Source organism: Brachyistius frenatus, unplaced genomic scaffold, assembly GCF_029030835.1.
Source record: "Brachyistius frenatus isolate BFR_SWC_R1_liver_20210118 unplaced genomic scaffold, ASM2903083v1 Contig_31, whole genome shotgun sequence".
In the NCBI taxonomy this organism is placed as follows: Eukaryota; Metazoa; Chordata; class Actinopteri; family Embiotocidae; genus Brachyistius; species Brachyistius frenatus.
The window spans coordinates 3,636,433-3,653,636 of NW_027210630.1; the positions used below are offsets into that span (position 1 = coordinate 3,636,433).

Genomic DNA, 17,204 nt, shown 5'->3' on the forward strand with positions numbered 1-17,204 from the left:
GGTCTGGAATAGGTCAGGGTCAGCTAGATTTAGAGCTGAAGAGGAACTTTCTGAGAAAAGGGCTGGTGGACTTAAAACTGACAGCAGCTCTAAAGCAGAGACACACTCTCAAACATCTTAATAACGGGTACAGATTGCTACAGCTTTTTCACTCCATATATACATATAAGAAATGTGCAGTGAGTGCTTACAGCTTCATGTTTCTCTCTTCGTTTCTCTTTTTCACCAAATCTGTTACTCTATATAACTTGTTATACTCTGTCTATTGTTGTGTGGGAACTTGAATGTGCGTCCAGGAGAGGGTGGCATGTTATGCCACAGACACCAAGTGGGACTGCATGGTTGCTTGGCTGCAGCTCCACTCTATTTATGTTCATGTTTGTGTTGAGTCCACGTATCGTGGTAGTGCGGATGTATCACTGCAACAAATATATCTTCCTGTGCATCTGCGTGTGATTATGCATGCATATTTTTGTACTCTCTGTGTGCAATTTGATCCCTGGGTGTTTCTTTCTTTAGCATCTGCTCCTCGCGTTTGTGGCAGAAAGCCGATCCCCTTGAGTGAATTGGCTCCAAAGTCATATGATTGAGGAAATGCCAACAAAGTATTCAAGTGTGTGTTCTGCAATCACAGATTGCGTTTCAGCCCGCAGGAAGTAGTCTGAGATTCTTTATATGGGCAGTTGTATGTGCGTATTGTGTGGTATGAGCATGGTGGTTTGTCTCCCTGTGTCCCCTACGGGACATCGGAGGCTGACCCACCTCCCTGTATGGGCCCATATGTCTGGTGTCTGTGTTGTTCACAGAGTGGTCATCTCTTTCATTTTCATCTTTCGTTTTTAATGCCCGCAAGTATAGGCTGTCTGCCTTTCTGTTTGTTTTCACATTTTGCCTTTATGTCCGTCCACCTGCCTTCCTTTAATAATCACAATGTGGTTTCATTAACTGAGAAGTAAAACATCCCCATTAACACCGACAATGGCACCAATTGCTGGGTTTAGGTGACAGAAAGTGAGGCAGAGAAGTGGAGAGTTTGTTCAAAGTTTAATTTTCTTGGTTGTCCACGAAAGATGAGCTGAAAAAAACAAATCTTAAGTACTGTCTACAACTGATTGCTGGTGCTGATGGGACACTTATAAATGTGATGGGGAACAATGATTAGTTACTCTTACAGCATTCCCTACTGTGCCTTCTCCACACCCAAATAGCATCACATTCAAAAATCTTCCAACACACCCAAACTCATTAGCAGTCACACACACACACACACACACACACACACACACACACACACACACACACACACACACACACACACACACACACACACACACACACACACACACACACACACACACACACACACACACACACACACACACACACACACACACACACACACACACACACACACACACACACACACACACACACACACACACACACAGAGAAGCACTTGATCTCCAAAACCCACATTTGGAAAGCTCTTTATACTGCATAGACACAAACACACTGACACATGCATACACTCTCTGCCTCCATATGTGTCTCCGTCTCTTCTCTACTTAGAGCCAAAGGCTTTCAACTAATATTCAGTGAGAGAAACGCCCAAGGGTGCCATGCCTGCTAGTCAGGGTAAGACCAGTTTCAGTCTCGGCCCAAGCCACTCATGAAACCGCAGGATATTAATCTGCAATTGTTTTTTGCGCTCATGTGGTTATACATGTCCACAGGTTAAGGCGTTTCCCATCACATCTATTTTAATACACACGCATTGTTGTCTTTGCGGTCGCCCACGTGTTGTTTAATCGAGGGCTGCCCAAGTTTTACAGTCTCATGATGCTGATGCAACCTGACTGACACTGTCTCTCTTTCTCTTTCTCTCTCTCTCTCTCTCTCTCTCTCACACACACACACACACACACACACACACACACACACACACACACACACACACACACACACACACACACACACACACACACACACACACACACCAGAATGGATGAATCAGACATGATAACTGATTGTTTGCCGGAGAGCTCTGTCATCTTCCCCGTCAATGTTTGTCTGACTGCAGTCACTGTGGTTTGTTTCCACATGTAAATCTGAAATTGATTTGCCAACATATTTTATGGTTTGGTTAGACAATTTTAACCCAGATCTATTTTTAGCCATTGCATACTTCAGGGATCTATGCCTTAGTTTAAACAAATTGAAAGGAGAATGTGATAAAGAAGTCGTGTTGGCGTGCTTTAACAGTACAATGGGAATAAAATTCAGAGTATGCTAGATGATAAAGTATGTAAATGAAAAGATCAATTCAATTCAAGAAAATTTGTGAATTAGTAATGAGTAGGTCATGAAACACTTTCCAAATCAACAGTGATCATCTCAGGACAGACATTTTTGAACTTGTCTTACTGTCTGGAAATGATTTGTTTCTTTCTCTGTGTCTCCCACTGGAATACATTACTCTCACTTCAGCATAAATATTTAATCAATATCATCATTACCAATACTACTTAAAATCATATGCCACTTAATACCACTGCATTTATCAACAGAGGTCATGTTATGTAGAGATATTGACTTCTGGTGTGCTGTTAAGTTCCATTATGGTTTTCTGTTAAATTGCTGATTCCTTACTTACTCGACACAATGATCAATTGGACGGTGGGACGTAAGGTTTATTTAAATGGGTAAAAGCCATTAAGAACGGTTCAGGATATTTTCAAATTTATTGGTCTGAGTGACCTGCGTTCACAAGTGCTTTGGATTAACTGGAATCAACAATGATGGACCATCCAAAAGAGCTTCCAGCCCCCGGTACCCCTTGCCCATATTTAAATGATAAAAGCCCGTGTGGCCATGCTTCAGCTCGTTGAATGACATGTGGTCACAGTGTGCGGTGATGATTGTATGCTGGTTGTACCAGCAGGCCGCGGCACATCAGTGCGGAAATAACTGAACACCCGTATAGATTTTTCCATCACACTGTTTTAGGATGCCTACTGTGCATAGTGTATCAGCTGTGTGTTTGTGTGTGCATTTACCGTCTTGTTCAATGTAATTCCCGCCATCGGAGATGCATGATGACCTCTGTGTTTGACCTTTTTTAAAAAAAAATTTTTATAGATCCTAATGGTATTGCATTTCATTGCTGTTAGATGGAAATCATATCCCTATATTTGGTGATTTTTGTGATTACAGGCCAGCTGAAGGATTACATGTCTCCTCCACTGCCTGAGAAAATGCTTTGATCAGTCGGTGATTATAAAACCCACTCAAAGCCCTATCGAATAAAATTACAACTGTTTTACTGTTGAGATAAATGCTTTGCTTTGTCTGTGAGATGCAAGGGTTTCACCTCACAACAGGTTTGTGTTTTATTTGTGCAACTGCAATACAATATGAGGAACTCAACAGACCAGCACAAATGGATAAACAACATGCAGGCTATTTGAAGTAAACACAACAAAGAGCCTTCCTGTTATGCTTTGGCTCTCTGTATTGTGGTTTATTTATCTGTCTGTGTCCCAGTCGCTGTGATTTTTGCTTTTTAAACTCCTGTTCTTTCCTTCCCCTCCGCTTTCTCCTAACTATATCTGTATCTGTGAGCTACAGTGTGTTTTAAATAGAGTCATGATAATGGATTAGTCTGATAGCAATATAGACATTGTAGATTTAAAAAAAATGTAAGTGAACATATTGAATATTCAGGTCTTTTGTTAATACACAACATATATGATATGTTAAATGTGATTTAAAGACTTTTGACAGCATAAAAACATCTATCAAGGGAAGATATTTTACAGTTAAATAAATAAAATATCAAATATTACAATTGCATATACAGTGAAAATAAATAAAATATCAAATATTACAATTGAAATAGATTGGACATTAAATATATCTACATTACATATACGTAATGTGATTTTGCAATGCAAATTCATGAAAGGTGAACCGCGTTATAGTGAGGGTTCACTGTATTGCAATTTCATTCCCGCTTCTAGCAACACATGATAATAGATTGAATGATGATTAAAGCAGCACACTGGTGGAGCATTCGGGCTGTAGTTATCAATGCCTGTAGAGCAGCGGTTCTCAACCTTTGAGCACCAAAATACAGTATAAATCTGCAGATGCTTTACAAGATTAGACAAAAACAAACAAAAAAAAACATTTGCAATGTTGAATTGTTACTTTTTCAAAGGCTTTCTTCCAATTTTCGCTTTATCCATTTTGAACCACTCTGAAATGTATTCAAAGAAAACACTGAAAATGAATCACTCTCTTGTTTAATGTGTCCGGTATAACTGATGCATCCCATGATATGAGGGTAGAATTTGCTTCATTTGACGTGATTGCAGGCCAAAATAGACATGTAACCTCTGACATACAGTACTTTGCAGAGTGTGCTGGGTTGATGTACTGACTGTGTGCAGTGTGATCCCGGCGGGGCTGCAGTGCTGCTTTTCTGTGCCAGACTGAAGTCCAGAGGTGTTTGTCTTGGCTTTGCTCTCTGTTTGATCAGGCTGTTTGGAGAATACTGGCTGACCTGTGCTGAGGCCAAATACATCTCTCTTCTCACAACTTTAGCATTTCCTTTTTCTCTGCCCCTCCTTGCAATAATTGTCACGGACATTTGCACCATTTTATTCCATTTAATGTACATTATTTTAAACTTAAACTTAGCAACACCGCTCACACGAGACAATGCATGAAAAAAAGTTCATAACATCATCTTCCTTTTTGTCATAGAGTTCCGAGAGGAGTGGGATTTGTCCTCATTTTCCTTTTCCTGTTTGTTGTCTGAGCTCCAGTCCAAAGTTTACTCTCATACATCCTCACTAGAGTGTAATGGTGGTTGCAGACCTGTGAGGTTCAAAGAGGTTCTGCTATCAAACTATTGCAGAGTATTAAATAAAAACAGCAGTTTGCAATGTATATTGCATTTCTGTTATTCTGTGGCATATTCCTAAAAATATATAATCATAAGGATGTTGTGACTACCAACAAATCATCAGCAAACACCAGCCTTAAGTTAACACCTGACTTTACTCTCAGTCCATTGAAATGAAAAAAAAAAAATGCTGTGTAATTTTACACTTGGGTTCCACAGCTATTCTGAAAAAGAAAATGCGTTGTAGAGAAAGAATCTATTTAAGCCAAAGCCAAAGCAGATCGATACTAAGTGAGGTGCCCACACCACACAATGTCCCACCACACCACACCATACTAACACGTAACATTTCCTCTTTTATATACAGTGGGATAAAAAAAAAAAAATGCCCCATCCATTTATCCTTTCCTGGCTGTCACCATATTAACAGGCTCCAGGAACTAAATATCCTATCCTTTAAGACACTTTGCATGATAAGCCCGTGCCTGATCCCTTCTGATGGACTTATTAAAAGACATATTAATGGAATAAATGAGTCCAATTTGAAGCTGACACAGTCTATCTGAGAAGTAAGTGATACAAATATAATTCTAGTTGGCATAGAGAACATGTTAAGTCAAGGCATATTATATTAGAAAGGTTAGACATCGTCAAGACCTTAGTTAGTCAGAGTTTCTCCGTCATGTCCCAATGATGGATCTAGTCTCTGTTCTCAAATATATTGTTCAGGCACAGCTTTGGTCTCAGTGTCAAAAGTCACCATGAGGGGAATATACTACATTTGTCACTATTACCATTTAATTTGTACAGTTTTTGCATTGAATTTAATAATAGCCAACACTGGACCACCTGCATTACTCTAAGGGGGCACTTGACCTATGAGCACCAATCTAATCTTCATTTCCATAATGCCCTCAGACCTGCACAGTCAATGAATCCAATGAAGCCACTAGGGCCATAACTGGCTCAGCACTCACTTCCCAAAATGATTAAAGTGGGCTTTCATTTTGCTCGAGCATCATTTGCACCATCTAGTACAAATGTCCTTTTTTTAGTCACTCAACCACTCTGATCTATACAGAATCTCTCCATTTACTGATCATATTGGACAACCTATAGTGTGACACTTCTATACTTAGTGCATATAGGTAAGTATGAACTGTGTCAAACAGGAGTCTGCCTCTACTAACAAAAGGGAAACTCTTTAGTTTGTAAAGATATGTTTAGGTTCAAATCAGGCTAATTTTCCACCAAAGTGAACTATCACTTTAAGAGTTTAGACCAGCAGTTGAAGAAAGTCTTAATAAGATTAGCCCTGCCACTTGACAGCCACGGCTTAAGAGGCACCTCCACAGACCTGTGTGTCTCTATCCAGCAGAGTATCTGCATGTGTACAGTGCATCCGGAAAGTATTCACAGCACTTAACTTTTTCCACATTTTGTTATGTTACAGCCGCATTCCAAAACGGATTAAATGAATTTTTTCCATCAAAATTCTACACACAATACCCCATAATGATAATGTTAAAAATGTTTTTTTCATCCTTGAGATGTTTCTACAACTTGATTGGAGTCCACCTGTGGTAAATTCAGTTGATTGGACATGATTTGGAAAGACACACACCATCTATATACTGTATTTGTTTGTGTGTGTGTGTATGTGACATGGTGGGTGTTTATTTGTATGAGATTTTGTATGCATATCTTCATCTGTCGATACATGGGGCTTGAGCATAGCAAGACATGCCTGTGCAACCTCAATCCCCTCAAGTCAGAATGCAGGCAGCGTATCACTACTTCCTGGGCATGGAAAATAACATGGGTTTGTCTTTATCACAAGATTTGTGCCACTCAAGAATTTAGAGCACCCTCTCAATCCTTCAACATCTCGAAAGTACATGTCTACCTGGTCTATCTGTGGCCCCTCTCCTGTCTCGGGCTGTGATTTTGGATAAAAGTGGCTTTACGTTATGCGCAAGGACTTTAAAACAACAAGAAATCAATTCAACAAACATAAAGCTATCTGGAAGAGTTTCCCACTTGCATGTCAGAGATGTTTTAACTTGCTTAAGGCCACATCAAGGACACTATACCCTCAGAGAAACCTGGGTAATTTGTTGCTGGTATAGGCCGCTGCTCGGTGGGATAGGCTGCATTTATGGTGGTCTTGGGTGGTTGTACTTGATGCCACATAACTCAAATTTTGTTGTATTGGCGGTGTGATTGCAGCTACTGTCGTTAAGGACAGTGAGGAATATGCAGCGCTGTGTTCTTGTTCACACCAGGGACTGTGTTGTGAAAGCCAGGCACCACACTGTGAAACATTTAAGTTGGCATTAATATTACAATCAGAGGTCTGTGTATTCTCAGGCAGACAGCAGGCAGTTAAACAGAGAAATTCCCATCTCCCCCACAACAACACCCTCAGCGGTGCTACCGTCCTCCTTCACTCATCCCACCCACCCTCCATCCTTCCTCTGCTCTGCTTTCCCCACTTCTATCCGGCTTTTGCCCCCGGACCTTAAGCCACTTTACATTCCCAACATATTCCCCCATCATGGCCCATCATCACCAGCGCAGACTTGAACCGGTCATTTATCAGTAATACAGTCAGTGACACTTATCTGCAGCCAGGGAGTCAGACTCACAAACTGACTGTCATTCCACAATGCTTGTGGCATCTGGGAAATAACAGCTAATGACAAGTATGTCAAACGGAAGTGTTCTACCTTTTATCGTCTGTTTGGGATGCAGCAGAACTTTCATACTTGTTTAATAGATCATGAATCTTCATCATACCCTCCATATCCGTGTCTCATTTTATGACAGCAGCTTATACCTTGTATCTCCCTCGCATACAATAACATTCAATAAATAGCCCAGTCACTAGCGTCTGACTAATCCACTGTAGCCTTCTACTTCATTGTTGGGTTTCTCCTTTTCTGTCATGAGAACCGTAACATGTCTTCATCAGGCTGTAATGAGGCAACAAGTTGGAGTTTTCCAACTGACCCTTGATAAGACAATCTACTGATAACTTAGCAAGTAAACAATAGCCTTGGTCTCTCTCACTCACACTCTCGCTTGTCTTTCTCTTTCTGTAGTTTCTCTCAGGTCTTATCTTCCACTGAATGTTTTTCACTTAAATTCACACTCTGCTAACATGCCCATCACCCATCGCCAAATAGGCCACCTGTTACAAAACACACTATTTAATGCCAGGGTGCCGGCTCTGGCAACACTCAGCCACTGCTCCGTATCAAAGTGTGTGTGTGTGTGTGTGTGTGTGTGTGTGTGTGTGTGTGTGTGTGTGTGTGTGTGTGTGTGTGTGTGCGCGCGCGCGCGCGAGAGAGAGAGACAGAGAGAGAGAGAGAGAGAGAGAGAGAGAGAGATTAAGAGTGGGAACGGAAAAGAGATTGACATGTATGAGTTTCTGTCCATCTGCCAGTTTTTCACTGATCATTTAGGAATGCCAGTTTACCACAAGCTCATTTATTTCACTGTAGCTCTCAGTCTTTCTGGTCTTTGACCTCAGAATTTTTCTTCCCTGGAAAAGAAATTAGAATTAATGTATTGTATTTTTTTGCATCCTCCAAAACAAAAATGTGTGCCAAAATCACCCTGCCAAACAAACAAGACAGTGATGTCACACTGCAGATCACCATACTATGGTGTGTAATGTTGGCTTGTGTGTGTGTGTGTCAGGGCTTAAGGTAGAATTTAATATTTGATATTGTTATCAGTTCCATGGTGATAGAGGACTGTTTGGAAGACCCACTGCAGCTCTGACCTACTTGTGTCAGTGAATGGGCTGCATGTAGGCTGTTTTTGTTGAGTGTGATGCATGTGTGTGTGTTTGTTGGAGCTCGGGACGGTGTGTGTTTAAGGCGAACTCTGTGTGGACACGGAGAGTGTGAGAAGCTGGGTGTTTTGACAGCTTTAGAGCCGTTCCAGTACAGTGTTGGGGCAGGGGGTGAGTGGGGCTGTTGGATATTCAGGTTGAGCTGGAGGGGTGAGAATAGGGTCAGCGATGGGATGGACAGGAGGGGAAGAGACGAGAGCAAGAATCTCCTTCCTTCCACGGCCATTAAAATGATATATGACACCCTCAAGGCATCATCTGAAATGAATCCATCTGAGCACAAACTCCCTTGCACCACAATGTAAACAAGAATGTTACAGAGACACCAGCGAATAAAAATGGAGTATGATTGATTGAAAAATGATGCCATTCCTGAATGTGTGTTGAAAAGTGAATACATGTAAGATGAAAGTACTGCAGAAGCTAAAACCAAGGAAAGAAATAGAAAATAGCCTATAATGTGATAACTCAGCATACACTTGAAAATAAACCTTCAAATATGGTCTAACCTGCTGCTGAATAAAAGAAACATTGCGCTTGAACATTCGTGAACTTGACCAAAATGATTTCATCTAAATAAATGACTTTAAATGCGTCATGTGTGAACCCTTCATTAAAGCCTGAGAAACACTGGATGGCACTGAATATACTGCAGACAAAAACAAGAGTATTTGTCCAAGCAGCAAGACACTCCTTGTTAAATGCCAAAGAATGATCTCAGCTCATTCTCCCAACTTTAATCCTACCAAAGTGTAAAAGCTATGGGAGTAGACTTCCCACACAGTTAATAAAAGAGCGATAAAGCTTGTAAAACAAAGCACAGTCCCTCTTCTTACTACTGTAGCTGAAAAGGCCAGACATCACCTCAGACTGGGCTGCTTGAGAGTTCTCTCACAAGTACACCTCTCCCAACAAAGGGGGGCTACCTCTCAACATTTCTAAGGCCTCTCGGTGCCAGTGGTGTTGAACCCCTGCTTTTCTCCAGCAGCATTCCAGCCCATCTTTCATGCTGTTCCATTCCAGCCATGCCAGCCGGGTCAGGGGGCAGTATTTTCTCAGGGCTTCAAGACAACACTGGACAAGTAGAAATAAAACACACACACACACACACACACACACACACACACACACACACACACACACACACACACACACACACACACACACACACACACACACACACACACACACACTAGTTGTGCATTGAACTACTGTTTTGTTAATTTCGGTGTTGGTGCTGTTTGCATGTTGTGCATGTACGAACATGAAAACACATCTTTGTGAGTCTGCAGTGACAGAAGCACAAGCAATAAATTTATGTTTTTTCACAGCACAATAATGATTCATTAACAAGATCAAGGCATACAAGATGACAGCTGATTGACACCAGGACCTGCCACAAAGATGGAAGCTATTGTTGTGGTGGCCTTGAGTGACAGCACTGACTTCATGGAGCAGTGAGAGTTGATGCCTCCTTTGTTTCAGAGATCATTACCATATTCTACCAGTAGATGTCTGTCTTCAGTCTTGCACAGTCATGAAAGAAAGTTAACAGACTGTTCAGGATCCCCACATGGCTAAACAGTGCAAATGTCTCAAATGAACAGTTACATTTTTTTTTTTAGACTAGTAGAACATCTCCATTCACTCTTATATGGGGTTGTTGGTATGGCTGTAATGAGAGGCAGATTGACTCAAGATAAATTCCCTGTCTTCAAGTAATATGTATGGGGTAAAGCTAAATTTGAAATTAAACTTTTCCTGGCAAAAGAGTGAGGTATTTTTACCTCTTGGCGACATGGCAGCATTTTTCTGATACAGCTTAACATTCCAGAAATACATTCCCAGACATTGAGATCTTAGAAAAATATGAGGGCAAAAGGCTGGGTATTTTCCATGATCCATTCATGATCTGTTTCTGTGCTCCGGTATTGGCTTTAGAAACAAGATAGTTGCTATGTGGTACCTAGTTGCTATGCCCTGAACACCCAGAATAACCATTGGAAAAAAAACTCTCCATTGCCTATGAGTAAAAACAACACGGTTGCATAATTTCTCCGGATTTTAATTTTGATAGAGGATGACTTAGTTATATAATCAAAAATTGGAAGAGAAATTGGCCTGAATCAGACAGACATTTCACGTTTGCATATTTAATTGATTAGTTTTGGAGATTCCCCCCCCCCCAAAAAAAAAAAACAAGCTCAATCCTTTGTGTCTGAATTATAAATAAGGCGGAGAGAGCGTCTACAGACAGTATTAAGGTGGATGTTAGTGCTCTACCAATTAAAGGCAGCATGCTTTGCAGGCTGTTTTTAGTTAACAGGATGGAAAGAGCAGTCTGGGGGCGGGGATACTATGGTTTTGCAGGATATGATTGGGTCTCTTGTTCTTATCTCTGACGAGACCTTAAAGTGTTGCTCCTGAGCTTCAACATCAGACACCACAATTATAAATGTAGTTTATTTGGATCGTTTTATTTGCTTTTACTTCGTGAAACTTATGTGAACAAAAGGTATTTCAGGACTGTTCTTATAAAAGTCACACAGCACAGTGAAACTAGGAAATGAAGAGAAAATGCAAATGAAAGCATTTGAATTTGATATTTTTTACAATGCACAACCCCAATGCTGTTTATTTATCACTTTTAGTTATAATTGTTTTCTTCCATGTTCTCAGGTCTTCTCTGAAATATGTCATTGACAAGTTTTTGGTGCATTGATTAAAGTGAATACAGTCATAAGAGCGCTCCTCCACTATAAGTGTCACTTTTTCCTACAAAACCTGAAGGCAACACAAGAGGGGTTGGACGACTTATGTCGTGACGCGCAGTCGTAGAGGCGTGACTCTGGTGAAATCAGCTGGGAGAAACAACAACAGAAAGAGGGGTGGCTCAGACTAGAACAATCTTTCGTCCAGATATGTTTAGAATTCATTCCAAAAAGTGTCCGTATAAAAATAAAACATGATCACATCAGACCTGCAGCAGCGAGCTGGTACTTGTTGAGCTGTCTGAGGCGCTGGACTAAGGAAGCAACGAGGGGAAGTAAGAGGAGGAGGATGTGACAGGGCAGAGGTCCTGTCTGCAGTTATATGTGTTCTTTGACAAACAACAGGGCCACCGCGATCACATCTACTTTCTCCGCGCGCCTTTGTCCGGTTTGAGTGACCGGCTGAACTAGCAGCAGAGTGGCATGTGGGTCAATTCCGGAACCGTCGGAAGGTAGGGACCCCTCCTGCACCAATACTGAGTCACATGCTCTTCTTGCGATTCTTCTTGTGCACAAAGCAATCCACACACCGGTTGTATTATTCTTGCTAAATTCATGACCAGCTGTATTCTGTTTATATCCGCTGACCTTATTATACATAAGTTTTGTTTTGTTTTTGTATCTCCTCCTATATCTCTCTAATATCGGTATATTTCAACCGCATGCAATGATTATTTTAGCAACAGAAGATTAATCTTATTGTTGAAAATTCACACGTGCTGCAATGACTGCTGTTACTAGAGCATTTTGATTCAACGTTGCAGTGCAGCGGATGGGCTTGGCACGTTACGCAAGACTTATCAGTGCATCGTTTTGGATGTAGGCTGGTATGCACCTGCCTTTTATAACATCGATACGTGTCAGACATCACAGCAACGCGCTGAACGGAGTGTAGTCTATATCACGCCTGTTTATCTTCTCAGACATGGATGACATAACAATAGATTACCCGGTTTGTTGAATCGCTACCCCCCCCCCAAAAAAAAAAATAAAAAAAAAATATGAATGAGCCAGGTGGTTATGAATGACTGCGGGGAGAGGGAGTACGCGAGGCTCTCTTCATTGATGAGTGTAGTGATCCTACACCGCATTATTTACTGGAGCAGCGTGCGGATCATAACTGTGACCAAAGATGCATCTGCAAAATCTTGGAAAAGCGCGGGCGCACGCGCGCACACACACACACACACACACACACACACACACACACACACACACACACACACACACACACACACACACACACACACACACACACACACACACACACACACACACACACACACACACACACTGTAATACTGATCCTGTGGCTATGACGTCATCAGAGGGATAGTGTTACGCAGGTAGCTGCTCGGCTGATGAAGAATCCTCTCTCTTCTTCCTGGAAATAAATAAATAATGTTCGACCTGAGAAGTTTTCATCTCACCATATTTTAATTTCTAGTCGTCAGCAATAAATCTACAGGATGTAGTTGCATAAACAATTTGGCACACACACTATATTGTGCAATCATTGTCTTTTGGCCAATATATTCGTCCCCTGAAAACATGTGTATTAGTGGTCACCACTGAGCCTGATCCTTTTGTGGAAACTGCATTACATTTTCTATTCTGCCCAACTCTCTTTATAAATGCTGGTCAAAATAACTTCAAATGTGTTGACACAAGTTGATCGGCATATATTTGAGGTTGAGATGTGTCCTGGTCTTAGATCTTGCACCACCACTACAGTTCTTGACTCAAAGAGCAGGGCTGTCATTACGTATGCTATCAGATGGATTTGGAACAGAGCTATTTGTTGCCCTGATTAGGCACCATGCCCAAAATTTTCACTGTGTCAACAGCTTTGAGATAACATAGTGCAGCACTTACACACACCCACATGGAAGAGTGAGCCAGCATTATATGGCTGGTTGAAATGTTCAGAGGTAACAGAGCCTGCAATTGTGTATGTGTGTTATGGTTTATGTGTGTGTCCTATTTGGTCTGAATGTTATGACATGGAAGGTAGAGCTTTGGTGAGTAAAAGTATTGAGCACTTTTAAATGGGGGGGATAAGGACAAAATCAATCATCAAAATATTTTTGACCAAAATACCTAGATGTAGATATTGTTACAATACTATCATGATTGTTAGTACTTTTAGAAAATATTTATACAATGAGATAAACAATCATCAGTCATGTGACTATAAAGGCAAATAATAGAACAGCTAAAAGTTTGGTAAATTCAGACAATGACACCACTTTACTGTAATTAATCTTTTAAAGACAGGAAAACATACAACTTGTCATATCACAATATTATGATATCCGAAAGATATTATCTGGTGCCAAATCATAATATCAATATACTATTGATATATTACCTAGCCATACTTTTAAATACATTCAGCACTGCTGCTGCTTCTTTGCAAACTATAATCGTTAAATAATTAGGGTCTAGTTTATACTTTTGAGTTGTAAGACTAAAGGTTTTTATATTCTTCTCCTGTTAAGATTCCCAAAGGAGACATGTGGCCTGGAGTATCTTCCAGACAAACTTAATCCACCTCCTCGTTAATAAAGTTGCACTAATATCTGGGTCACTGACAGTCCTTTGTCTTAGTGTAATTGCTTTGACTCAGTTTGAGAGAAACAAAAAGAAATCTCAAAACTCAAAGTGCAACAATTCTAATTATCCAAATTCTCATTTTATTCTCCGATAATAAAAGCATCTATCAAATAAGGTAATGTGTCATCCTTTACGTTTTTCATGAAATATTAGTATTAAATGATGCTGTCAAACATGACATATAAACCCAGATTAGATGCAATAATGACTGAATACACATTGTGTGTAAACACAGAATTTTGTATACTACGGTAACAAGTTAGCATGAATGAAGTATGAGCTGTACTCCCATAGGAGCGTAAAAGCGACCACAAAATACTTGATCAATGGGAAATGGCAAAAGGATTTCCAGCTTATCTTTGTGTTTTATCTGAATAGTCTTGAAAAGAAAAAAAGTGAGACTGCAGGAGAGAAGAAAGAAAAGCGAATGACAGACATACTGGGAGATTCTGTGTTTAAAAATAACCTGTATTGGAGTGGATAGTGAAAAGTGTGAGGATGTGAAATAGAAATGAAATGAGATAGAGAGAAACAAGTTAAGACAGCAAGAGAGATGAAGGGAAAGAGAAGGTGGAAAATATGGACGGGGAGGAGGGGGAGGAAGACAGGGGAGGGATAAAGGAAATGAGGGCATTAAGAGGAGGCCTGTCTGTGTTTACAAAGCATTACTGCAGCAGAGAGCGAGAGCAGGAAGGCTTTCTCTGCTAGACTGACATGCGGCTCCCAAAGACCCTTTCAATCATTCGGATAGGATAGATGTACATAACATGTCTGCCATGCATTAATGCCAGTGCCATCTGCAGTGGGTGCAGGAGAGCATGTGTGTGTGCATGTCTCTGCCAGTGTGTGAGAGTCTGAGGTCTACTGTCAGCCATCCAGGGAGCCAAGCAGAGGCTACAGACCAGGTTATATAACCAGTCTGTGCCAGCTGTGCCTGTGGCAGTCAGTCTCTCAAACATAACACACATACACACACACACACACACACACACACACACACACACACACACACACACACACACACACACACACACACACACACACACACACACACACACACACACACACACACACACACCTAAAAAGCACACACAAGTAGAAACGACATTTTTTTCTTTTTTTGCACAAGAGAGCAAACTATAGACAATAAAGTTTAAAGTGAAATTAGGATGCATTCATGATTGCCCATCGTTTCTTCCAACAATTACACAAGGACACTTTTGACTGTCCAGTTGTGTCCCTGACAGCATAAACCCCATAGCTCTGTGGTGGCCCATGTATATAGTGGGTGGTTATTGGGGTCATTTTTTTTTTTTTTTTTTTGCATGGCTGGGTGAAGGGAGGGAAGAGGCAGCGGCTTCATTGTGGCATGGGGGTGAATTGTAGCTGAAGGATATGGAAAAGAAAGAGGTGTATGGGGGTCTGTGGAGGGTTTTGGGATGAGTGGTTGCTGCTAAAAGTATTACAAAACGGAGAGAAAGAAACGAGAGGAGGGGGGCGAGCAAAATGGGTGCATGTGGGCTGTTTGCATAATGCTGCTGCTTCCCTGATTGCTGTCCAGAAAAGTGTAAGGTCATTGATAGATGGATGAGGAGGGGAGTGAGAGAGAGAGAGAGAGAGAGAGAGAGAGAGAGAGAGAGAGAGAGGAGGCAAGGAGGATAGGAGAGGTTACTTAAGGTCAACAATTAAGGGGAAGGATGGAAAAAGCATCAGCTGGAGCATTTTATTTACAGAATGAAAATAGAGAATGGGAAACAAGAGTGAGGCAGTTTGTCAGAAGGTCAGAGGGGTGTTTGAAAGGATTTAGAAAAGAGGCCATGGTTGAGTGTATGGAGAAACTCCAGGTTAAGATGACAGGAACTGTGCAATTCCTGGTGAAGGTTTGTCTGGCCCTAAGCCACACTGAGACACACTGTCCACATAATGCAAAGTTTCTTTGTCTGTCTATCCTGTCTGCACCAAGCGCTCATATACACACACCCGGACTGACTAAATCCATGACATTACAGACTGACTCAGATAGCTTGTGTTTGTGTGTTGAGTGAGTTCCTGTCACCGTGGTGATGCCTACATGGATCAATATGCCATAGTAAGAGGCAAAAAATACAAGCACACATGCAGCTAAAATCGTCCCTTTCACACATATTGTAATGCTACATTCCAGCACTTCTTTGTCCTTGCAGATTGCTTTACTGCCTAGTTGGGAAGAGGACACTGTCCAACAGATGAAGTCTAGACGCCTACGTGCAGTTTACTGCAGGTCAGGTCATTGGCTGAAAATGAAACCTGATCCCAGCGGCTTGTCTTTGCACTCCTCAGAGCAGCGCTGCCCTGCACTCACAGTCCCCGGCTTCTGCTCATGCAATTAAAAATAATTGTTGGAGTCTATAAAAGTGCATGAAGTTTAAATATAAGCCTGCACGCAGGTGCATATCTGTCAAGTGCATTGGTGCATGAGTAGACAATTTCGTTTCGAGTGTCGAAGGACTCTTGACTTGACTCACTCGGAATGTGGTGGAGAGCCTCAGATGGAGGCTCCTGATCCCCCTGAGAAACTGTCCACACCACCACCAACGCTGCCTTCTGGTTACATCAGGGTTGCATGGTTCTGTGCCTCTTAGACAGGCCCTAAGCTCATTACCAAAAACACACACACACACATACTGCCTTCCAGACTCCCATAGGTCAATGGTAATGGATTATAAACCATCCTCTGGTCTCTTCCTTGTCTTTTTATCTATCTCCATGCTGTCTTTCTCTCTCTCATAGAATCACACATTAGACAGTCAGAGAAGCATCAGCAGGAAAAGCTGCGATTTGTTCCCGGATCAACCATGGTTATTGCTGGTCTTGCCCTTTTGATCCCCATGGCAAGACTGACTGATTCCAATGCAGGGCTGACAGCCCCTCTCTTTCTCTCTAAGACTAAAAATCTCCTCTCTGACCATGTCTCTCTTGCAATTCCTTTTGCTTATCTACTGTTGCATTGCAAAGTCTGGGAGTTAATGCTTCCGCTCCCTCTGTCTGCCAATGCTGGTGTAATTTT

General features: G+C 41.4%; 1 protein-coding gene across 4 annotated transcripts in view; it reads left to right on the plus strand.

Moving 5' to 3' along the window:
• Nucleotides 1–17,204, plus strand: part of rhobtb4 (Rho related BTB domain containing 4) — a 44,047-nt gene that overhangs the window by 6,231 nt on the left and 20,612 nt on the right. The window contains exon 1 of one of the 4 annotated variants that reach the window (XM_069699892.1): nt 11,625–11,994. The exons of the other annotated variants lie outside the window; for them this stretch is intronic. Within the exon in view, the coding sequence (XP_069555993.1) occupies nt 11,966–11,994 (29 nt within the window). The 5' untranslated portion in view covers nt 11,625–11,965. Of the gene's footprint in view, nt 1–11,624; nt 11,995–17,204 lie in introns of those variants that run through there. 4 annotated transcript variants of the gene reach the window in all.